At 57.8% G+C, this 24,362-nt stretch overlaps 1 protein-coding gene across 1 annotated transcript; it reads right to left on the bottom strand.

Moving 5' to 3' along the window:
* Positions 1-275: 275 nt before the first annotated feature.
* On the bottom strand, positions 276-20,257 carry GNA15 (G protein subunit alpha 15). The gene is made up of 7 exons (XM_045991953.1): positions 19,532-20,257; positions 13,171-13,355; positions 8,719-8,873; positions 8,000-8,128; positions 5,225-5,354; positions 4,035-4,188; positions 276-1,118 (listed from the first exon to the last, which is right to left on the bottom strand). Exons 1-7 carry the CDS (start codon positions 19,674-19,676, stop codon positions 892-894), a joined length of 1,125 nt encoding a protein of 374 aa, XP_045847909.1. The 5' UTR covers positions 19,677-20,257; the 3' UTR covers positions 276-891.
* Between the last annotated feature and the right edge of the window lie 4,105 nt (positions 20,258-24,362).

The following is a 24,362-nucleotide window of genomic DNA, read 5'->3' as shown; positions in this document are numbered from 1 at the left end:
TTCATCAGAGGTGGGTGGGGGCTCCTGGCATTTGGGGTGAGCAGCGACACAGCTGGGCCCCAATGCCAGCCCCCATCGCACCCGCCCTACCGCCCCAGGCCAGGGAGAGAGATGCGATGCCACCTCCGCGCTCCCAGCGAGTGGATCCCGCACCAAGGACGTGCCCTGCACGGGTGGATGGACCCCGCCAACTTGCCCCCGCCTTCTCCACGTGGCTACCCCACCTGGGACAGGCGCCCCGAGAAGGGGCCGCGCGGTGAGACCCAGGACGCCCCCAAGAACTCACAGGTGTCCAGCCTGTCCTGTTTTTAATGTCTCGCAGGGGCCCCGCAGAGGGGAGGGAATAAATATAGAAAAGGTCGTAAGACGCAGCGCCGGGCCCCCAGCCTGGGAAGTGGGGGAAGCCCGTGCGCCTCAGCCTCCCCGGTCTGGAAACAGGGCGAGACACACTTGGATGCACAGACTCTGGAAGGGACAGCGTTTTCGGGTCGCTCTTCCCGCGCTCTCCGGACTCCGGCTGGCAGGCGCCGCCTGCCGTCCGCCAGGGGGCGCCAGAGCCCGCCCCGGGACCTTAGGGTCCCCCTCCCCCCCATCACCGGGCTGGCGCGTCGCCTCCGTGGGGTCCCCGGCCCAGGGCAGGGCCCCCTCACTCTGCCTGCACCCTGCCATCCCAAGCGGCCCGTGTGCTCCCTCTCCGGGAGGTAAACGGAGCCAAGGGAGGGCCTGGGGAGGGCCGGAAAGGAGCAGGCGGCGACCGGCCTTCAGCCCGCGACCCACGCGCCGCCCGCACCTCGGCTGCGCGACGGGGACATCCGGGCTCCGCGAGCCCCGGGCCGCCCGCAGGTCCCGCCCGCCACGCGCGGGGCGAGCCCGGGGGCAGCGCCGCCTGGGTCACAGCAGGTTGATCTCGTCCAGGTAGCGGGCCAGGACCGAGTCCCGCACGTCCTTGAAGACCTTGCGGATGTTCTGGGTGTCCGTGGCGCACGTGTAGTGGCTGAAGAGGCGCCGGGAGCGCGGCCCCCTGCTGCTCCGGTCGGCGCCGTCCACGCTGCCCGCGTACATGCCGGTGTACATGTCCAGGATGAACCTCTTGGCTGCCTCCGCGTCCTGCTTCGGGCCTGCGGGGAGGGGGTGGGCAGTCAGGGCTCGCGGTCCGCGGGGCGGGCGGGACTCTCCCTCCTGGGCCGCGGACGTGGACCACATCAGGGCGGCGGGGCCCGCGAGAACGATGCAGCACGGCAGCAGGCGGGCGCCATCTTTGGTCTTTCTACAGGGTCACATGACCATCAGGTCCAGCCAATGGGAGCCTCAAGAATGGACTCGGGTGTGACACATGACCTGGGATGAACCAATAAGACTGGGCTCTGGGACTTTGGGCAGAACCGTCTTAAAGAAAGACGCTCACGCGGCTGGGTTTGCCACTGAGGGGCTGGGAACCTGGAGCTGCGGACAAAGGTCTCCCTGAGAGGGGCAGATGGGTAAACCGAGGCCAGGAGAAGGGGAGGGATGGCCACCCTGGGGAGGCCGCTGACATGCTCAGCCTCTCTGTGTCTGTGTCTGTGTTTCTGTCTCAAGCCAGAGCCCACGGCCCGGCTCTGCTACTTCCTCGTTGGGTTGCCTTATTCGGTCGTCCCTGCAACTGCTGTGAGCCTCAGTTCCCTCACTTGTAAAATGGGGATCCCAACTGTCCCCAGCCGCCCAGAGTTGTGAGGATTCAATGCAGTCACGTAGAGGGCTCTGTATTCAATAATGCGAAAGTTGTTGGCATTCTTCCAGAAAGCTGGGATCCCCAGGGGGTAAGGCTGCTGGCTCCTGATCCAGACTGCCTGGGTTCGAATCCTGCCTCTGCCACTCCCTGGCTGTGTGGCTTTTGGCAAGTGTTTGCACCTCCTGTGCAAACCTGTGCCTCGGTTTCCCCACCTCCACGTGGTGAGAAGAAGGAATTCTGCTGCACTAGGTGCTTCCGATGGGGTTTGATGCGTGAGCTGTTGTTATAATCACAGATGTTATTTAGTACAGAAGAGGGAAGGACTGAGCGCCAGAAGTTGGCAAAGAGTTCTCCAGCCTATGGCTGGGAGAAAAAGGTGAGTCATGAAGATTTCCTTTGATGTGAAAGAAATAATCCTTCAAAACTCTCCACTTTCTCCCCACCCCCAACCTCTCCTGGCCATGTCCGCCATGCTGGAATAAGCTGACATCTGTCCCCCAGGCCCCCAAATCTTCTGGGTCTGATAGGCTGAGAAGGGCTCCCGTGGGCTCTGAGACCTGACAAGGTCAAGGGTCACACCCATGATGATGTCACCAAGCTTACAACGGCATCTGCCATGGCAGCCTGTGTATTGAGGTGACTAGTGTTCCCCCAAATCCGTGTCCACGCAGAGCCTCAGAGCATGACCTTATTTGGAAATACGGTCTTCAGATATCATTAGTTAGCCTGCAATGGCGTCATACTGGATTGGGGTGGGCCTGGTAGCCCATGACTGGAGTCCGTATAAGAAGAGGAAACACACACACAAAAAAAAAAAAAGAAGAGGAAACACACACACACACACACACACACACACACACACACACACGGCTGTGTGACAGCTGAGGCAATCGGAATGCTGTGTCTATAAGTCCAGGAACCCTAAGGATTGCAGGCAACACCAGAAGCTAGGGGAGATGTCTAGCTCAGATGTCCCCTCAGAGCCTCCAGAAAGAACCAGTCCTGCTGACGTCTTGATTTCGCACTTCCGGCCTCATTACCTGAGGGGGATACACTTCGGTGGTTTCCTGCCACCTGGTTTTGGGCCCCAGAAAATGAAGCCAGCTTGTCTCCAGGATGGCGGCCATCACTCCCCTCCCTGTACGTGGGTGCCATCTGGCTGTCGAGAAGGGAGTCTCTTTGGCTCCTTTTGAGTATGATCTGGCCCCAGTGACTTGGTTGACCAATAGAGTGAGGCACCTCTTACCATCTGGGACTTCTGAGGCTCCCCCTGCCAACCCCCCCGGGGCTGGAGTCTGGTCACCCCAAAACAGTCATGCTGTGAGGAAGCCCAAGGTTCATGAAGGGACCTGGATTAGGAGACACCAGATGGGGCCAGGGAGGCGTGTAGAGGGAGAGAGTGGCGAGGAAGAGAGAGAGGGAGAGTGAAGGAGGGGGAGGCAGGGAGGAAGAGGGCGCAGAGGGATCAGACACACAGTGTTAGAAGTCGGAGGGGTATCTCGCTCGCGGCCACCTCAGCTGATGCCATGCGCATCAAGGATGAACTCACCCGCCTCAACCCTTCCCAAGTTCCTGCAGCGCAAAAACGTGAGTGGAGTCAAAGGGCTATGTTAAGCCCCTAATTTAGCGGGCGGTTTGTCGCTCAGCTGGGGTACTTCCACAACTCCCTTCTCAGTGGCCCTCCAAGGAGAGTTCGAGCCCCTTCACCCCTTTCTGGGATGCACCCAAACCCCACTTCCCCTCTCTTCAGAATATAACCTGTTCCTGCCCAGGGTAGGGTTATAGTCCTGATTCACACGCCCTCACCGAGACACGACCATTGCTACGACTGGTACCGCGTGGAAGACAGTTGCCATATCAATGATAACGGAGCCCTGTGCCTTGGAAGGACTTGTCCAAAGGTCAGGCACTGGTTTCCTTTTGCATCTGCTATCTTAGATAGAGATAAGATGACTACAAAAGATTAAAAAAAAAAAAAAAGAAGTCTCCAAGATCCAGACTGATTCTGGAAATAGTTGTTGCTGCCTTCCAGGTGTGGCTTATAACAATGAACTCTACGGCAGACCCACACGCAACAGATCTATGACACCCGCCGCCTTAGAGGCCCCTGTTTGAAGACACCGCATCAAGAATGATGGCAGCTGTCACTTTCTCCCCATCCTGCAGAGGGGAGACACCGAGACTCACGACTTGGGTCTGGACCTCAGGTCTCTCCCATCGCATATGAAACTCCACTGACTCCAGCCGAGGTAGAGTCTGGACCAGCATTTGTCTTGGGAGCTGCTTTCGGGAGATGAAGGGTATAGAAAGTTCTAGAACCACTCACCCTGGAAACTGGGGAAGTAGGTGGCCAGGTGGGAGGTGGGGATCTTCTCCTCAAGGATGTCAGTTTTGTTGAGGAAGAGGATGACAGATGTGCTTTTGAACCAGGGCAGTTCCAGTATGGTGCCAAACAGGGCCAGGCTCTCCTTCATTCGGTTCTGGATTGGGGGGAACAGGTAAGTCATTGCTCCAGTGACCAGCTTGGCCCACACCGGAGCCCTCCCCCCCATGTGGAGGTGGGGCTCCCCAGCTCCTGCCTGGGTCAGAGGGGCTGTGCCCATGCTTTTGTGTGCCTCTACTGGCTTGATTGGTGTCCCCGTACCAAGTTCATTTCCCTCTAGAACTTTGGAATGGGACCTTATTTGGAAATAGGGGTTTTCTAAGATGTAATTAGTTGAGAACAGGTCATAGTAGATTGTCACCTCCCATGGCAGAAGTCCTTATAAAGAGGGGACATTTGGATAGAGATACATGGGGCTAAGACCATGTGACCACAGGGGCAGAGGTGGGGCATCATGTCTCCAGGCCCAGGGACACCAAGGACAGCCAGCGACCCCCAGAAGTAGGGAGAGCTGGGGACAGAGTCTCCCTCACGGGCGCAGAAGGATCAGCTGACATGACCATCTGCGGTGTGTGGCCTCCAGCCCTGGGAGAGGAGATGTCTCTCTATGGCTCCGGCCCCCAGGCTGTCGCACTTTGTCACGGCAGCCCCAGAAAACCAGGACATAGCGGGGGGGGGGGGGGGGTGGTGTGCTGCATTCGACCACGATCTGTGGCAGAATGACCTCAAATTCATTCTGTTGCATTTTGTCTGACAGTCCAAATTTTAGCATCGACCCTTGGATTCCCCAGACTGGGCGTGTGAAACTTTAACCCCTAAAAGTGAAAAAAATGTCTGAAGCGAGCGAGGTCCTAATTAGGAGAAGGGTTCACAAAGGAGCAATGCCCAGCCTTTCTGAATAAAAGCAAGACGCTCTCCCTGGGGCATGACCCATTTTCCAAGGCCAGCTGCATTGTGCTTCCTGGGGGCCACGTCTCAGGATGAGAGAGAGCGAGAGAGCGAGCCGGGGTGTTTGTGGATCTGTCTTAGACTCGATGTTCTGACCACGGAAGAGTGCAGCGGGGTGTTGTGCTCAGCTCCGCACCCGGGGGCCAGCAGGAGGCAGCGTGCCCTGCACCCGCGGTGGTCCTCACCTCCTGGTTGTTCTCCTCCAGACACTGGTCGTACTCGCTCAGCGAGGCCAGGTAGATGAGGGCGATCACGTTCTCGAAACAGTGGATCCACTTCTTGCGCTCTGACTTCTGGCCCCCGACGTCCACGATCCTGCCAAGGATCACCCCCCCCCAGACCTCATCAGGACCCCCTGCCATGGCACCCTGGACCCCAGGCACATCTGGGGCATGTCAAGATCCATATTTAATAGCAGCAGGAATCAGCGCCAGGCTCCGGGCCAATGCCTCTCCCGGGTGAATGCATTTCAGCCCCGTGGGGCAGGTGTTACTCTTGGGTCATTTACACATGGAGAAACTGAGGCACGGGAAGGGAGACTTTGCTGAGCTTCAGTGCTGGGATGCCTGATTTCCACCCCGTGGCAGAAGGCAGCAGTCAGACACATCCGGGGTCTGCCCTGGTTCTGGCGGGTGACCTGAAGTCAACTGCAGAACAGTCTGGGACTCAGTTTCCCCATCTGTGACTCACGCATTGTTCTGTCCGGGCCAACACCATCCCGTCTGTGTGTGGCCCAGGGCAAGGGCCCAGACTCCACCTCCACACACCGCAACAAAAGCCTGAGCCTTCCCGTCTTCCTCTTCTCTCCTCTAAGAAATGTGGGTCACTGATAACAAGGCTTGTGTCATTTCGTCATTTCCGGGAACGGGACTGTTACCCAGGCAGCCAACAGGAAATGCCAGAAGCCCCAGAGCAAGAAGGGACTTGCCCCTTTGTATGGAAACCCGGGCTGGTGCCTGTGGCTCCTGATCCCTGAGACCAAACCCTTTTGGGCCTCTTCAGACTCCCTGAAACCTCCGAGCAGAACGAGGGGTGCGCGGCGAGCAGGGCTCTGGAGATTGAGACAGGTGTGAGAGATGCCATTGCCAGCCTCCCGTCTCAGAGTCTCAGCTTCCTCTGAGCCCTCACTCCACGGGTTCGCTCTGTCCCTGGACTAAGAACACACTCAAGGCTTCCCCCCTGAAAATTAACACCTCAGCGCAGACTCTCCTGTGAGCTTCCCCAACCTCTACGCTCATTCCTAAACTTTGACCAATTCACCCACCCACATGCTCACCCACCCACCCATCCATCCGTCCGTCCGTCTGTCCAACCACCCACCATCTATCATCCATCACCCGCGTGCCCACCCATCTGTCCTTCCCTCTGTCCACCCACCCGCCCACATACTCACCCATCCACCCACCCATTTGTCCATCCATCTGCCCACCCGCCCATCCAGCCACCCACCATCCATCCATCCACCCACCCATCCATTCGTCAATCCAATCCCCACCCACCCATCCATCCATCACCCACACACTCATCCATCCATCCACCCACGCACATACTCACCCATTCACCGACCCATTAACCCATCTATCTGCCCACCCACCCATCCACCATCCATCCATCCACCCACCCACTAATCCATCCATCCATCCTTCCATCCACCAATCCAATCCCCACCCATCTATCCATCCATCCATCCATCCACCCATCCACCATCCAGCCATCCACCATCCATCCGCCCGCCCACCCACCCACGCACGCATCCACTCATCCGTCCATCCACTCACCCATTCACCCACCTCGGCACATCTACACACACATACACTCACCCGTCCACCCACTTGTTCACGTTCCATCTTTCCACTCATCCTCCCACATTCACCAACTTCCACTCTGATCTTGAGCTCATCATCACTAGCAAAGCAGGAGAATCAAGCTCATCCCCTGGCCTTGTGCGACTCTCCATCAGGGGAGGAGGCCGACAGCAAACGGAAAATGATGAACCATCCTTGCGAGGACTAGGAAAAGGCCGTCAGAGCATGTTTGAGGGGTCCATTGGGGAAGCGTGGGAGTCAATATGGGGGAAGTGAACACAAGCCCTGTGTCCAGCCCTCCCTCTGCACCCTCCACAGCTCCCGCCATGAGCCCACAGACACGGAGCTTGCTGAGGTCATCAATCCCAGAAGTCACTTCTCTCAGTGTGCTCTTCCTGACCTCGTCTTAGTCTTTGACGCTGGCCACCATTCTCCCTGCATAAGCCCGTGTTGCACTGGCTACTTACACCGCCACCTTCCAGCTAAGGCCTGTGTGTGTCCAGCCACCCGCCGGATGCCCCAGACTCCTCAGACCCTAGTGCCCCAAAGGACTTCATTGTCTCATCGAATACCTCCATGCTGCCGCCACCACCATGGCCCAACGCTGACCCCATCACCTTGATTTTCAGATTCTTACACTCATCTAGTCCTGCCCCTTCCACATGCAAAACGATTTTTGCACCATCCCTACATTTCCGTCCCCATGACCACTGCCCTTGCCCTTACCAACCCTTCCTGCTTGGATCGTGGTTCCTGCCCCCTCCTGAGTCTCCTGACCTCCATTCTCACCCCCCAAGAAGATCACCCTCTGAGCTTCCCCAGCCCTGAATCAATCCCTCTGGAATATCACTGACCACAAAGTCTCTGCTCCCCCTAGCCAGCAGCCCTTCAAGATTTATCCTAGTGAACTCCTACTCATCCTTCAATGCCCTAATACCAACGTCCTCTCCTTAGGAAAACGTGCCCTCCGAGAGCTCTGGTTGCCCCACTCTGGGATCTTCCAGCCTCAGACCTGGCCATAAGGGGCTGAGGGTGTCTAGATCTGGCTCTGCGCCCTTCAGCCTGGAAGCCCCTTGAGGACTGGGACCGGGAAACCCCTCCTCATCCTTTGCCCTCCCATAGGGAACTTCTCTCAGCTCTGGGCTGTGAGCTCACCGCAGGTTGGTCTTCTGCACGGAGAAGCAGTACTCATTGATGCCGGTGGTAGGCATGCGGCTTCGGAGCACGTCCTGGGCTGTGGGGATGTAGCCCTCCTCAGTGATGCGCTCCAGGTGGGACAGGTAGCTGCGGAGGGAGGAGCCCGGAGGCCCAGTCTTGCAGCCTTAGTTTGTTTCTCAGACTCCCCCCCCCCAAAGCCCAGTGAGGCCCTTGCTCTGGGAGGGGCCAGGATCTCTGGCTCTGCAGGTGGCCCAGAGCATCACCCTGAGCTGGGGGAGCATCGGGAAGAAGCAGATTTACCCTCAGGGTGAAAAGCAGCGTGGCCTCAAGAACAGTATGAACTCAGAACAGTCTCAGTTGGCGCGGGCAGGGGGAAGTCCACCCCGGGGAGCTGTCACCCAGTGGCTCGGTCTCAAGAAAAGTCCCAGCTGTCAAATCACCCTAGATGCCCAACATCGTACTCAGGACAGTGTGACTGTGTGATGACGAGCAATGTCACCCCAGGAATGGTGTCACGGCTGGCCAGTGCCCCCTGAACGACATCACTCTGGAGGAAGACCGTCCATAGCCAGCCCGCCCCACAGCACGTCCCACAGCCGGAGCCCACCGGCCTGGACCCTGACTGTCCAAGAGCGATCCCCGCGAGGAGCTCATCCCTGGCCGCATCTCAGCTGTGCCCCGACCCCACCCCTGCCGCCTGCAGGCCCCGCACTCACTACACAGCTGAATCCAGCAGGTGGAACTCTCGGCGGCGCTCGTAGCAGGCCCGGACGCCGGCGTCCCTCCACAGCCACTGTATGGCCACGGCGTAGCGCTTCTCGAAAGTGGTCACCTTGTAGGGGTCCTGGCTCATGACCACGCTGGCGTAGTGCTGGGGAGGGAAGCACAGGGAACGTCAGGACAGCCCGGCAGGGCGGGGCCACACACATCCCTGCAAGTCACTGCCTCTCTCTGCTAGGGAGCTCCCCCCGGCCCCCCCACACCGCAGTCCTCCACCCCTCTCTCTGCTCTGGTCCGCACCTGTGTGTCCCTGGACAGAGGGCAGAGGGGCAGCAGAGAACACAGAGGGGACATCAGTTCTGGTTCTTGGATGCCTAGGGGGCAAGTTGCTATGGGAGCTCCCACCACAGACCAGGCAGTGCAATGAAGCCCTGTGGCCAGGTCTCTCGGGGACATAGAGGCACGCGCAGCCTGAGCCACCGGCCCAGCAGCCCGCGTGTTTCCCCTTCTTCCTCCCAGCAACCTCCGCTCCCTCTCTCCTCCTTTCTTTCCAGCAGGACGGCGTCCGTGCCGCTCAGACTTCCTGCGTGGGCCTGTGCATGTGCGGGTGTGTGCGCTGGTGTGTCACACACGCGGGTGTGTGTGCCTGTGGGCTCGTAGATGCCTGTGAATCCGCATGTGTGTGCTTGTGCATCTGGGCACGTGCATGCGAACTGTGTGTTCCTCCGAGACTGGGAATGTAACTAAGATTTCCACGATCTCTAATTAACACCATATCAGGTCCTTGCCAGTGTTATACAACAGGAAAAAGAAAGGAAAGGTGTCAGGTTTGGGAAGGAATATGTTATGCTGTGGTTATTCACAGGTAACATGACTATAGGTAGAAAATCCCAAACAGGGGCGCCTGGGTGGCTCAGTGGGTTAAAGCCTCTGCCTTCGACTCAGGTCATGATCCCAGGGTCCTGGGATCCAGCCTCACATTGGGCTCTCTGCTCAGCGGGGAGCCTGCTTCCCCCTCTCTCTCTGCCTGTCTCTCTGCCTACTTGTGATCTCTGTCTGTCACATAAATAAATAAATAAAATCTTAAAAAAAAAAGAAAGAAAAGAAAATCCCAAACAGCCTAGAGATGAGCTGTCAGAATAAACAAGTTAACTTAGCAAGGTCCCTGAATTCAAGATCAATAAACAAAAATCACATGGGAGGCTGTATATTAACCATGAACCAGTGGAAATTTTTTAAAAATGTAAATCCCATTTACAGTAGTTCTGAAAGATACCGAATACCGAGGAATAAATCTAACAACAGATGTGAAAACCCTCTACACTGAAATGTAGAAAACATGGCTATGAAAAATTTAAGAGAGCTAAATAATCAGAGGGCTGGGCCATGTTCGTGGATTTAAAGACTCAGCATTTTTTTTAAGCTTCTAATTCTCCCCAGATTAATCTACAGATTCCATGCAATTCTACTAAAACCCCAGAAAGGTGTGAAGGGGTGTGTGTGTGTGTTTGTAAAAATTGAAAAGGTCGGGGCGCCTGGGTGGCTCAGTGGATTAAGCCGCTGCCTTCAGCTCAGGTCATGATCTCAGGGTCCTGGGATCGAGCCCCGCATCGGGCTCTCTGCTCCGCAGGGAGCCTGCTTCCTCCTCTCTCTCTCTGCCTGCCTCTCTGCCTACTTGTGATCTCTCTCTCTCTCTGTCAAATAAATGAACAAAATCTTAAAAAAAAAAAAAATTGAAAAGGTAATTCTAAACTTCATGCATAAATGCAAAAGGGCCTGGAGTAGCCCACACAATACTGGAGAAGAACGAAGTGGCAGGATTTACACCAGCAGGCTCGAAACCTAGATATTAGGAAGCTACAATTGTTAACATGAAGTGATAGTCACTCAAAGGTAGATAAAATGACCAATGGAACAGAACAGCGAGCATTAGTGGGTCCAGGCACATTTGAACACCTGATTACTCACAAAGATGAGACCGTGGTACAGTGGGAAAAGCAGAAGAGACATTAGCATGATTGAATTCTGTCCTGGGGGGAGCAAGGCAAGGGGGGGGTGAAACAAAAGCAACATGATCCCTGCCTCACACCCTACTCAAAAATCAGTTCCATGTGGAATGTAAATCTAGATATGAAACAACAAAGCTCCCTTTAAAAGACAGCAATAGAGAGTTTTATCATGACCTTGGGGTGGAAAAACATCTCAATCTGGTTCCAACCGCCCTCCCCCACCAATAACACGTTATTAACCAGAAGACTGACATGCATCATTCTGATTAAGAGTTATTCACCCAGACACCATGAAAATGCAAGGAACGGTTGGGGAGAAAATATTTGCAAAATACGTAACAAAGTTCTCATATCCAGAACATACAAAGAATCTGCTACAAATCAGTAAGAAAAGACCTGATACTTTAAAAAAAGAAAAAGAAAAAAAAACAGTAAAACGAAAACAAAAATGGGCAAAAGTTTTGAACAGGTGCTTCACAAAAATGGAATTTCCAAGTGTCCAACACGCATATGAAAAGGTGTGCAACCAGGGAAATGCAAATCAGAACCACAATCCAACGCGACCAAGAACGCACCAGAACGGCTACAACGAGGGGACAGCATCAGGCGTTGGCTAGGATTTGGGGCAAGCAGAACTCTTCACACACTCCTGCTTGGAGACAGTTTGGTGTCTCCGCTGGGGTGGATAGCAGGTGCTTATCTTTGGTCTTCCACTGTGGGCTGTGAAAATTTAGCCAAGTGTCTCCCTTCCTTGAGCCTCCTGTTTTGCATCTAGGAGATGGGGACGACGGCTCCCAGCTGGAAGGGGTTTCATGCTTATTGTGCCCTACTACATTCCAGGCACATTCTGAGAGCTCTCGTCCCTTTTAATCGACCATATTCTTTGACCAGCCCTGTGGGGAAGGTCTTCCGAGGTCCTCGGAACAGCTCAAATTCAAAATCAGAAGCTTTCTGGTTTGAGAAAGGTGAGGTCACATCACACCTGACGGGATGGCTATTAGAAAAAGCAAACAAAGGACAGGTGCCGGTGGGGATGTGGAGAAGCTGGAGCCCTTGCGCCCCACTGGGGGGAAATGCAAACTGGTGAAGCCGCTGTGGAAAACAGCACGGAGGTTCCTCTAAAAAATTAAAAGAGAACTACCCCGGGATCCCACAATTCCACTTCCGAGTGTTTAACCAAAAGAATTGAAATCAGGATCTTGGAAAGACATGAGCATCCCCCGTGTTTCCTGCAGCACCATTCCCAGCAGCCCAGGTGTAGAAACGACCTAAATATCCACCAGCAGGTGAATGGATAACGGAAACGCGGCGCGCGCGCACACACACATGCACACACATGCGCGCGCGCACACACACACGTGCGGGAATATTACACGGCCTCATAAAAGAAGGGGATTGTGCAATAGGTAACCAGTCAAATGAACATGGGGGGCACCACGTCAAGGGAAATAAGCTGGTCACAAAGGGACAAAGACTGCAGGGTCCCACTCACACAAGGCGTCTAGAACAGGCAACCCCATGGATGCAGAGAGCGGAATGGGGCCGGCGGAGGGCGGATTCGGGGAGCGGCCGTCCAAAGGGCACGGAGTTGTAGTTAGGCAAGGTGAATGCGTCCCAGCAATCTGCCGTCACCAGCCCTGCCTGGTGCACGTGGAGATCGGTTAAGAGGGCAGAGCTCGTGGGAGGCGTTACCGAATAAAATTTAAGAATTTATTTATTTATTTGACAGAGAGAGATCACAAGCAGGCAGAGAGGCAGGCAGAGAGAGGGGGAAGCAGGCTCCCCGCTGAGCAGAGAGCCCGATGCGGGGCTCGATCCCAGGACCCTGAGACCATGACCTGAGCCGAAGGCAGAGGCTTAAACCACTGAGCCACCCAGGCGCCCCCCGAATAAAATTTAATGAGAGAGGGATGTGACGTGTGCATGCGCAGCGGCCCTCCCGCAGCAGGATGGGCAGGACTCAGTCAAACATTTCCCCAGTGAAACCGGGGCTGGTTCAGGACTCCTGCCCTGGCCATCGTGGGGGCCAGGGAGAGATGACCGAGCCAGGAGGTCCACAGGGGAGACAGGAGAGGGAAGTTGCTGCCAAGTCGCCTGGGATGCACGGAAGACCCCCAGGAAAGTGCTGGGTGAACCTAATATGATCTGGGGGCCCAAAGGACTTGGCCACGCCCCATGTGCTGACCTGGGGATCTGAGGGGACATGGTCTTGACCTGGGGGGTCCGACCTGTGGGGGCCTGAGGGGACACGATCCTGACCTGAGGAGTCTGAGGGGACACGGTCCTGGACTTTGGGGTCTGAGGGTGCATTCCTGCCCTGGGAGTCCTAGTGGACACAGCCTGGGTTTGGGAGTCCCCAGGGACATGGTCCCACCCTGAGGTCCAAAGCCCTCCCGCCCCCAGCTTGAAGCCCAGGAGGGGAGGCCCCGGGATGCTCACGCTGCTCTCAGGCCTGCTGAAAGGGATCTGCAGCCGGTCCATGGCCTCGATCATGGCCCGCATGGAGACGAAGATGTTCTGGTAGACGAGGGGCCGGAAGCCCTTGCGGTCATCCTCCGAGTAGCCCGCCCCGTGGATGATCCGCATCTGCTTGATGAACGTGCTCTTGCCGCTCTCGCCGGGCCCTGGGGAGGCAGACGGGCAGCTCAGCCCCGGGGCTCCCGCCGCGCCCCACCCCCCCATGCCTTCACGGCCCCAATCCTGGCTTGGCCGGGGCCGCGCTCTGCGACCCGGGACCATTGCCTTCACCTTCCGGGTCTCAGTTTCCCCCGCTGTAAGATGGGGTTTGCAACATACCCTGCCCGCCAGCTCCCAGGAGAGGAGTTCACTGTGAGGGGCTCCCGGGGGTCGGGGGGGGGGGCAGCAAACTGTCCTGCGGGCCGCCTGTTTCTGCGTGGCCGGCGTTGACCTCGGATGCTTTCTACAGTTGTAGTTTTTAAATTTTTAAATGATGGAAAGGAATTTTTTTGGAAAAGGCTATTTTATCACATACAGAAATGATGTGAAATTCATGGGTCAGTGTCCACAAATAAAGTTTTATTGGCACACAGTCGTGCCCGTGTGCATACAAACGATCTACGGCTGTGTCCTCGATACAGGTAGATCGGCCTTCCGGGCCCTGGGACTGAGAGTATTTACTATCTGCTTGTACACAAAAATTCGTGGAGCCCTGGCTTACAGGATGCCTAGACAGTGCCAGCTACGTCAGCTAGGGTTCACTGTTAGCAGCAGTCGCTGCCTTGACTACAGTAAGAATCACTATTATTATTATTTGCTGTAATTCCAGGTGGAGAAACTTTAGTGAGGAAAATAGAATAGAATGAATAGTGTTTAGCTGACTCTAGCTGAATGCCAGAGAAGGCCTCTCAGGGGAGGTAATTTGTAGAATTGAGATCGGAAGTCTGGGAAGGCTGCTCTCGTGCCAAAATGTGGAGGAAAGGCACATCATGCAGAGGGCACAGCCCGTGCAAAGGCCCTGGGGCAGAATCAGGCCTTGTATTTTGGAGGAACAGAGAAGAGGCCATTTGGCTGGGGCAGAATGGGGGAGGGAGAAAGAGGGAGAGCGGGAGGGCAGGGAGGGAAGGAGACTGGTGGTGCAGGGCCTAGGGGACCAGGAGAGGACTTCGACTTTGACCCCAGGGAGGTGGGAGCCCCGGAGGGTGGTGGGGAGTGGAACACCTGACCCAGGTCCTCGCAGGTATCCTCTGGCGGCTACTGTAGCAAGGACAGACTGTGGCGGGCGAGGGCAGGCTGGACCCGGTGGAGAGAAGGGAACATTTGAGAGCGATGCAGGGGACAGAGTCAACAAGACCTTGCTGAGGGATCAGAGGGGTCCTCGCAGGGCCAACTACACAACTTACGGGCCAAGTGTGAGATGCGGCCCTTCTGAGCCCGGGGCGCTGTGGGCCCACCCTGGTCCCACCCCCAGGAAGCCGGCCCTGGGCTTGCCACAGTATCACTAGGATCTCCCACAGCCTGGGCTGGAAAGTCAGAGACCAAGGCTCAACCCCGCCACTGTCCAAGCTCGGACCCTTCCTCCTGCTGTGCCTCTGTTTCCTCTTTTGTCCAGTCAGTGTGAGCCAGGCAGGGAGTGTGGTACCAGGAGGTCCCGCCAACACCTTCCTGCCCTGCCCAGCTCCTGGGGGACACTGCGGTGGGTCCTTCCAGGGAAAGGACGGCGGACTGGAAGGAGGACAGGAAGCAGCAGCAAAGGGAGGGGTGGTCTGGCTGGAGCCCAGAAAGAGGAAACGGGCAGAGGGACCAGAGGGAGGTCGGGGGGGGGGCGGGGAGAAAAGAAGGTGTTGCCTTGCATCAGCCCCCCAGAAGCCCTGTACCCCCACATATCTGAGGGCAACAAGGGCAGGCCGGGTGAAACCAGTATTTGTTAAGTCCATGGGACTCGAGGTCCAAGAGAAAGACCAGCTTTTCTCTTGCCCTGAGGGACATCAGCAGGGAAAGGGGAGAGCGGCCGCGCTGTGAGTCGGGTGTGCGGGCTGGGCTGGTGCCCGTCTCCGCCGCCACCTGCTCCGGTCCTCGCTGCTCGGCGGGGGGGCCCCAAGCCCGTCAAGTATTTAGGGGTAAAAAGCCGTCAGGCCTGCAACTTACTTGCAAGCAGTTCCGGGGGAGACATGAGTACGTCTTCTTAAACGCGCGAAAACATCACAAAACAGACTGTAGATGGGACAGTGCATTATCGAAATGACGACTAGACACATACCTGGTTACGCGGAGGGTGTGCACAGAGAGAGGGAGGGAGACGGGGAGGACCGAGGCGACACGGTAAAAGGCCAACATTTGCAGAAGAATCGGGCGCCCCTTTTCCGCGAGGTTTGAAAGTGTCTCAAATCGAAAAGCGGAGAGGGTGGGCAGCTTTCGCGCGCCGTGAGGTGCTGGAGGGGACGGACGGGGGAGCAGGGAAACGGCCCCATCGGAAAACCAGGGACGTTCTCGGCCGGGACAAGCGTGCTTCTCCGCTACGCGAGCGCGAGGGGAAGCCGTTTAGGAGTCGACGGAAACTCTCTGCCCTACCTTTGCCCGTTTTCTGTACCTCTAAAATTATTCCGAAATAAGACGTTTCCCCCCCGAGCACCCGAGCAGCCCACGCCACGGGTCCACGGGCTGAAACCGTCCAGTGCGGAGCCGCACGTGTCTGAGACCGCGGGATGTTTGGGTGCGAGGAAGGGAGGCGTCCAGCGTCCCTGCGGGCCGGCGTGCGAGTACCGCAGCCCCGGGCCCAGCTCGCACCGACGGCCACAGCCTCCCCTGACCGGAGGACGGCTCTCGGCTCACTCTTCGTGTGGGGAAACGGAGTCCCGGGTGGGCTTGCTGTGGGCCATGCAGCAGATGAGTGGCCGAGCTGGGACGCAAACCTCACTCCGCCTGAGCCCAGAGCTCCTGGGTTTTAAGTGGGATCCCGGGACGTTCCCCGTCACGATAATCACGGGGAGCGGGATTAACGCTTGGCATCTGCCCGGCCCTGGGCCGAGGCCGCCTGTGCCCGTCCTCAGCCGGTCCTCTCACGACCTCACTGGCTTACCATCTGCAGAAGACGCCCGAAGGTCAGAGAGGGGAGGTGATTTTCCTAGGGCCACAGCCAGCAGCAAACTCAAGCCCTTACAGCCCTTAAACCAACAAAATGGGATGCGGCCCGCCAGCCGGGTGAGGCGTCACCCGAGAGTCAGACGACGTCGTCCGAGTACCAGATGACGTCATCCGGCTTGGGGGGGCCTCGGTCTCCCCCGGGGAGTGCGGAGTCAATCCCAGGCGTCAGAGAGCAACAGCTAACTTGATGTTTCTCTCTTCTCCTCTGATTTGTTAAAGGAAAAAAAAAATCCCGGTCACTGCCCGCACCAGGGATCCTGTGACTCACGAATGGGTCACAGGCGGAAACTCCAGCGGGTGGAAACCCGTTCTCTTTGCAGTCCAGGACCGTCCTGAAGCCACGAAGGGTGCCGGCTCTGCTCAGCCCCAGGCTCCCGGGGGGCTTCGGTGGGGCGGGGGCGGGGGGGCGCACGGACAGCTCTGCCCACCTGGCGGGCCAGAAGGGAAGTGGCTGCTTCCTTCTGGGGACGGATGAGGAAGTGGAACCTCGCAGACACCGGGAAGAGCTGTGCCAACCCTGGGCATCACGAGACACCCGTGCGGCTCCTTCCCTGGGGGGCGGCAGCTCCAGGAAACGGGGCCTCGGGGGCTCGGGGAGCCAGGCCTGGGCGGCCGGCCCGCCGGCAGCTCAGCGTCCACGCCCAGCTCAGGCTCAGGCTGGCTGCCGCTCCCAGACCAATCCTGTCACCTCCCTGGGCCTCGGTTTCCCCATCTGTCACTGAGGAATCGGGGCTTTTCTCTCCAGGGGGCACGTTCGCAGGGAGGTCAAGTGCTTGGGCTTTGGACCCAGAATTCTAGGTTCTGATCCGGGCTGCGTGACCTTGGGCTCACCGCGTCCCCTCTCTGAGCCTCAGTTTCCCCATCTTATCTACCTCCGGCGCTGTGGGCAGAACCAGCTCCTCCGATGGCTTCGCTCTGATGCGTCCCACTCCCCAACACGCCAATGGCTTCCTGTCAGGGACAGGCTCCTGGCCCCCCAGCCTGCTTCCTCAAAAAGATCAACCACCTCCAGGAAAAAATAACTTTTGGATTCAATTCCTGTTTTCAAGAAGGGAGGGTGGTGTGGAGGCCGCCCTCAGGGCTGGGGATGGCGGGGGAGGTGGGGATCACAGACCACAGGGCCACCAGCAGCGTGTGGGACGTGGACAAGCTCCCCTCCCCCCACCTGACAGCAGCAGAAGGGGCTTCCTGAGTGGGGCTGGCTGGGCAGCGGTCTGAGCCGTGTGGGGCCGGGGACCTCCCCTCCCCAGCTCTGGCACAGCTCCGGGGAACATCGCCCTGAAACAGGACGCACTCATTCCCTTATTCATTTATAAAGTTTGCTCTGGGCATCCGCTCTCTGTCGGGGTCACCGTGCTCCTGGGCCAGAAGCTGGGGACCTGGGAATGAACGAGAGAGACACGGTCCCCACCTTCGTGCTGTTTGCTGTGTCCCTGGCGAGACAGACCATGGAAAACAGTGAACCAGTCTAAGAGAGGGTGAGTGAGTGAGTGCTGGGAAGAAAGATCCCATGAATCGAGTGGAGGAAAGAGAAGGGTGGGGGGCCTTTGTAGCTGGCGAGTCTGGGAAGACTTCCCCGAGGAGGCAACACTTGGGCCGTGCTGCCTGGAGTGAGAGCGCCAGGCTGCAGAGGTGTTCTGCTCCTAGAAGAACAGCCTGTGCAAAGGCCCTGAGGCTCGGGTGTGCGAACTTGAGGTGTGCAAGGACAAGCTCACTGACGCTGATAAGCCCGAGCCTGATGGACCGAGGAAAAGCAGGCAGAAGCACCAAAGAGAGGGCACTGCCCCAAATGCTCGGGGCCTGGAAAGGATGATGACGGGTTTGGTGGACAACGGAACTCCCATAACTTCGACAGCTTCGAAGAAACGGGCGAGTGCTTTGAAAGGCATCGACAACCAAAACTCACTCGAGAAGAAATAGCCTAGCTAGCCCTAATCCTATTATTATTAAAAGGTAATCAATCACACATCCGGTACCATACCTACCATTACTGTAACAGCCTACCTGGGCTGAAGAAATCCGAGATAGCTACTAAAGCAATTAAATTCCTCATTAGAAGCTTCCAGGCTCAGACAGCCTCATTGGCGATTTTACCAACGTTGAAGGAAAACAAAACAGTCCATGAAAAAAGGCAAAGAACCCAAGTGGCCGGCCAAGGGTTATAGGAGGGAGAAGCCAGAGCTGTGGTCTGAGAGGCCGCGGGGCCGAGGGCTGGACCTGGATGGCCACCCCGGGGCCAGTTGCCTTGGAAAACTAAATTGTTTTTTTGCCAGAACTACGGAGAGGACTAGACCGAGACCGGCCCTGATGCAGGTGCGATCCCAGGGGTCCGATGTCTCTACTCCTCGGGGCCCCGCCCACTGACCAGGGAAGAGCGAGGGCACCGCCCAGGTGGCCAGCCTCCTGGCCCAGGGCCGGCCGGCCAGCCCCCGTGACTCTGCGACACCCCACACCTGCCCAGCCCAACCCCCTCCCGTCCCTGCCGGGGCTCAGGATGTCCCGCACAGGGTGAGGCCTGTGGGGAGCGGTCACGTGAGCTGGACGAGCCCTCGAGCTTTCCCCGGGCCGCCCTATCAACCCACCAGCCCCGCCACTCCTCCCTTCCACGCTGTTTTCTCCTCCTCCTCGCTCTTCTTGCTGCCGGAAATTATTTTATCTGTTTGTTGGTGTCTGGGCTAACATCGGTCTCCCTCGTGGCAAGAGATGAGGTCCACGGCGGCTGGGACGTCGCCCCTGCCCATGGCTGCTGCGCCCCAGGAGTCACTCACTGTCTCTTGAATGAACGAATGAATGAGTCCCTCAGTCCGTCAGTCAGTCGGAGCCCGCTGGCAATGCTGGGCCCAGGGCACTCTGCGGAGAGTCGAGCCCTCTGTGGGGCGGGCCCGTGGCCGGGGAGAGGGCAGGAGGGCTTGTGTAGACTCCAGCCGGGAGGGCCTGGGCGGGCTGCAGAGCTGAGCTCATGGCTCCCTTCCTCCCTCCCGCCCCAGGCCGCTGCAGCCGGAGCCGGTAGGGCGGGCTGGACCTGCTGCCCCAGGGGCCACCTCCACTCCCGCACCTGCCCCTCGAGATGGCCGGACCTGGATGTCTCTGCGCCTCAGTCTCCTCACCCAGAAATGGGCTCCCAGACTCTCCTGGCCTGGTGGGGGTTCTGGTCCACGCCGTGTCCCCGTGTCCCCGTCCCGGTCCCCGCCCTGCTCACCCAGCAGCAGCAGCTTCAGCTCGCCACGGTCCCGTTTCTTCTGCTCCAGGAGGATCCTGTTGATCTCCTGGTCGATGCGGGCGGCCGCCTTCTCATCCTCCGTCAGGCACCACGGGCAGCAGCGCCAGGTCAGCGAGCGGGCCATGGTGGGATCTCAGCGGGCACGAGGCCGCATGGCCCCGGCCCCCCCGGGGAGGGCACCCCGCCCTGCTGGCCCAGAGAGGGCTCCTGGCAGTGGCCCGCGGTGGGGGGGAGGGGACCGCACTCTTCTGGGGGTCACCCCCAGGCACCCCTGACGTCCCGGCCTCAGGCACCGGGCACCCCGCGCGGCGAGGCCTGAGTGCCCGGCACAGGCGGGCGGAGGCAGGAGGAGGAGCCCGGGAAGGTGTGGAGGCTCAGGGCTCCCCGCCCATCTCCAGACCTGCCTGCCTGGCCCTGCCGAACTGGTTGAGGGTGGGTGCCCCCGGGGAGGGCGGGCTGCCTGCGAGGAAAGGCCGGGACCTCGGGTCTGCCTCCCGCAGCGCCCGCTGGGTCCTCCTTCCTCATTCTGGAGAAGGCGTGGACTCCATCCTCCCCGGGGCCTCTGACGCCGCCTCCAGGCTGGCCCCGGGCCTGCCCCTTCTTCCCCTCCTCCGAGCCAATTAGGAGAGATCATCCGAAGGCCAGTAACGATCTTTTTTAAAAAGCACCGAAGGCCGGGGGCTCCCACGTGTGGGGCTTCCTGTTACCCGCCGTGTGCGTGTGCGGATGAGCAAACCGAGGCGCGGGGTCAGGAAGGGACCTGCTGGGGCAGCCCCTGCGGCGGCGGGGGGAGGATGACCGGGCCCGGGAGCTGGTGAGGCCCCAGGCTCTAGACGCTGACCAAGCAGCCCTGGGGAGGGGCCCTTCCTCCTTCCTGCGGACATTTATTGAGCGCCTACTGTGTGCCAGGCACCGTTGTATGCACGACAGGGAACAAAAGGACAGAATCTGCGGTCTCCCCGCCTAACATCCTAGATAGAGACCCAGTCAAAACCCAGTTCTCAGACACATTCCAGCCAGTCGGGTGGTGATCCGCTCGGAACAAGAAATAGAGCAGAGCAGGCAGGGGGTAGGGGATGTTGGGGTGCTGGGGCTGGGGGCTCTAAATAGGGGGTCAAGGAAGGTCACCTTGACCGGATGACCCGTGGCACTAGGAGGAGGAGCTGGACAGGTAGCCTGGGCACAGGGGGACCTTGGGAACCTAAGCCATGCAGGGAGAGGTCAGGGATTCCCCCGACAAGGTCACGGGGCCACTAGAAGCAGGACAGTGACCCAGAGGCTAGGGGGAGTGCACAGCTGCTTCCTGGACGGACACTCACAGCAAAACGGGAGGACTTGGGTGTCTCCAGTCCCAGAAATCTTTGCCCTGTTTGGGTGCAGAATCCCCATTGAGAAGTTCTAGAAAGCTCTAGAAAGTTCGTGAAAACCCCTGCCCCTGGAGATAACAGGAGCCTCTGGACACCTCTCTGATGGTGGCAGCAAGGCTCAGAGAGGGTGAACCAAGTGCCTGGATCACACAGCAGCTGCCGACCGCCCTCCCCCATGCCCGGCTGGCGAGATCATGCGGTTTTCTCTGCTGTTGATTCATAACGAATGGCAGATGGGAAGTGCGATAGGGGCCCCCCAATGGGTCACCGGGGTGCTAGGCGCTGCCCTGCTCACCCGCCCTCCCTCCCACAACCGGATGGCTGTGAGGAGAGGTGCTCCCTGAGGCTGGAGGCCTGAGCAACTGATTTCCCAGTCTCGCGGCAGATGAAGAAAAGCAGAAATAAGTCTGAGCCAGGCAGAGCTGGGAGGGCCGCGGAACAGAAAGAACCAGCTTGGCAAAACTGGGAGGCCCGGCTGAGTCACGGACGCGGGAGCAGGAGCGGAGGCAAGTGCCAGGCGCAGGACACAGAGCGCCCCCTGGCCCCCCACTGAGTGTTTCCCAAAGGGACACCAGTCCCCCACATGTCACAACAGGACCAGGGTGTGGGACCTTGGCTTACCAGCCTCCGTGGCTCCCAGGGGCTTCAGAGGAAACGACCCAACTCCTCCAACCCCCCAGCCCCTCTGCCAGCCAGAGGACCAGCCTCTGTGAATCTCTCCAGCTTGAAAAGAAATCTCCCTTCCGGTCCCTTAACACAGGCGAGCTGCTTCCTTCCCCCCCCCCCCCGCGCCAGCCACCGGCCGCCGTTCGGGGCGTCTGTCCCGTTCTGGTTCATTCGGGAATTGTGTGCATGTTTTTAAGACACACACAGACACTCGTAATGCATAAAACATGAATGTACCATCTAATAAACTGTTGTGAAACCGACAGCCACGTGATCGGCACCCAGGAGAAGGTGAAGGATGTCGTCACCCCAGGAGGGTGCCCAGATGTTCCTTCCTTCTGCCCAGCGGCCCCCACGGCTCCGACTTCCATGGCGCTCTGTGTCCAGGGGAGACTTTTTGGTAATAACATTTCTCTTGTCCTTGATTTCTTAAAATCGACGTGGCGCTGTATTCACTTTCTTGGGTGTGCGGTCCTAGGAGTTTCGACCAAGGTCAGAGTCATGGAAATTATCACCTGCACAGTGGCCAGAATGTGGTTCCAGCCCCTGAAAAGGGTCCCCCCTTCTGGGTGGTCAGACCCTCACCGCGGGCCCCAGCCCCCAGAAACCACTGATCTTCGTAGCCATGAAGTTTAAAATATTTTTCAGGCTGTCGTTTCAAGGCAAGCCTAGTCTTAGGTAGCTCTTCAGGTTGGGGTCTCTCCCTTAGCGTTTGAGATTCCGAGCGTCTAGGACCCCTAGTTTCTGCAAGCGGGGCGTGGGGCACCGCCCAGCGAGGTTTACGCAGAAGACGGCGCAATGTCTCCGGTGCGGAGTGATGAAGTCGGCCCCGACAAACAGTGCGCTCGTTTCTCCAGGATAAATCCCTCGAGGTGGGATCTGGAGGCCCGGGGCCTGCACCACACCGCTCAGGGCTCCCCAAAACCGCCGCACCACTGCGCCCGGCCCGCGGGGAAGGAGGACACGCCTGGTTGCGCGGCGGCCTCTCCAACACGCGGTGGGGCGCGCACGCTTCGTTCTAGCGCTTCCAAGACATGCGCGAAGGCGTCTCCTTGGGGAGTTCGTCTACGGGACCGGCTGAGGTGTGTAGGCCCCATCCGTGTAGCCTCCTCAGGGAAGGATCTAGTCGTGTGATGTACTGTTTCTTTTGTGCGTTGTTGTCCTGTGGCTGTGTCTGGAGCGTTTTTGTATGGCCTGGATACGAGTCCTTTACTGGGTATGCGGTCGGCAAATACTTCCTCCCCGTCTGCAGGTTGGCTTTTCATCCCCTTCACCGTGTCTTTCGTGGAGCAAAATGTTCAGTTTCGATGCTGTTCAATGTACCCATTTTTTCAACTCTGTGGATGATCACGCCTTTGGCGTTTTTTCTGAGAACTCTTCCCCAAACCCAAAGCCGCGAAGATGTCCTCTCTTCTTTTCTTCTGCGAGTTTTACCATTTTACACATGAAATTCATTCATTAATTTTTAATATTTTATTTATTTGAGCGAGAGAGACAGAGAGCACGAGCAGGGAGGAGAGGAAAAGCAGGTTCCCAGTGCAGGAGCCCAGTGCGGGACTTGACCCCAGGACCCGGGAATCATGATCTAAGCTGAAGGCAGTCACTTGACCCACTGAGCCACCCAGGCGCCCCTGCAGGTTACATTTGGATCTACGATCCTCCTGCTCATTTTTGTGGAGATCAAGGTTCCTCCCTTCTCCTCCTCCCTCCTCCTGCACCCCTCTCTCCTTCCTCCCACACCCCTCCCCCTCCTCCCTGCCCTGCCTGTTGTCCCTCCTCCGTCCTCCCTTCCCCCTCCTCTCTCTCTTCTCCCCGCCTCCCTCTCCCTCCTCCCTCCCCTCTTCCTCTCCCTCCTCCTCTTCCTCCTCTTCTTCTTCTCCCCACCCCCCACCTCTTTCTATACTACTTCTTCTTTTCCTCCTTCTCCTCCCCTTCCTCCTGGTTAAATTCCAGCTCGGGGCTGCCCTGAGTAAGCCAGCAGCGGGCACTTGGCACACACCATCTGATGACTGTCCTCCATCTGATTTTCTGGCGGCAAATATCTATGTGTGGCAGGGCTAGGTTATGAGATGTTTCCCAGATACTCTCTTTTCTTTTGAAGATTTTTTAAAAATTTATTTGTCAGACATATAGAGAGAGAGCACAGGCAGGCAGAGAGGCAGGCAGAGGCAGAGGGAGAAGCAGGCTCCCTGCTGAGCAAGGAGCTCCATGTGGGACTCGATCCCAGAACGCTGGGATCATGACCTGAGCCGAAGGCAGCTGCTTAACCAACTGAGCCCCCAGGCGCCCCTCCCAGATACTATCTTTTGCGAAAGTCACCCACCGATTTGCACTCCCACCCACCCGCTGTGGTGAGTTTTCATGGGCTGCACTTACTCCCTCCCTCTCTCCTTTATTCCTAGACGACATACTCCTTGCTGCTTCTCTGGTATTAAAAATGTCCTTTCTGCTTGGGGTGCATGAGTGGCTCGGTTGGGCGGCCAACTCTTGGTTGCGGCTCAGGTCATGATCTCGGGGTCCTGGAATCAAGGCCCACGCGGGACTCTGTACTCAGTAGGGAGTCTGCTTGGGATTCTCTCTCCCTCTCCTTCTGCCCCTCCCCCACTTGTGCCCGCTCTCCCTCTCAAATAAATAATCTTTTTTTTTATTAAGAATTTTTTTTTTTAAGATTTTATTTATGTATTTGACAAAGAGAGAGAGATCACAAGTAGGCAGAGAGGCAGGCAGAGAGAGAGGAGGAAGCAGTCTCCCTGAAGAGCAGAGAGCCCGATGCGGGG

This window comes from Meles meles, chromosome 20, assembly GCF_922984935.1.
Source record: "Meles meles chromosome 20, mMelMel3.1 paternal haplotype, whole genome shotgun sequence".
NCBI lineage: Eukaryota > Metazoa > Chordata > Mammalia > Carnivora > Mustelidae > Meles > Meles meles.
This window is presented reverse-complemented; position numbering and strand designations above follow the sequence as displayed.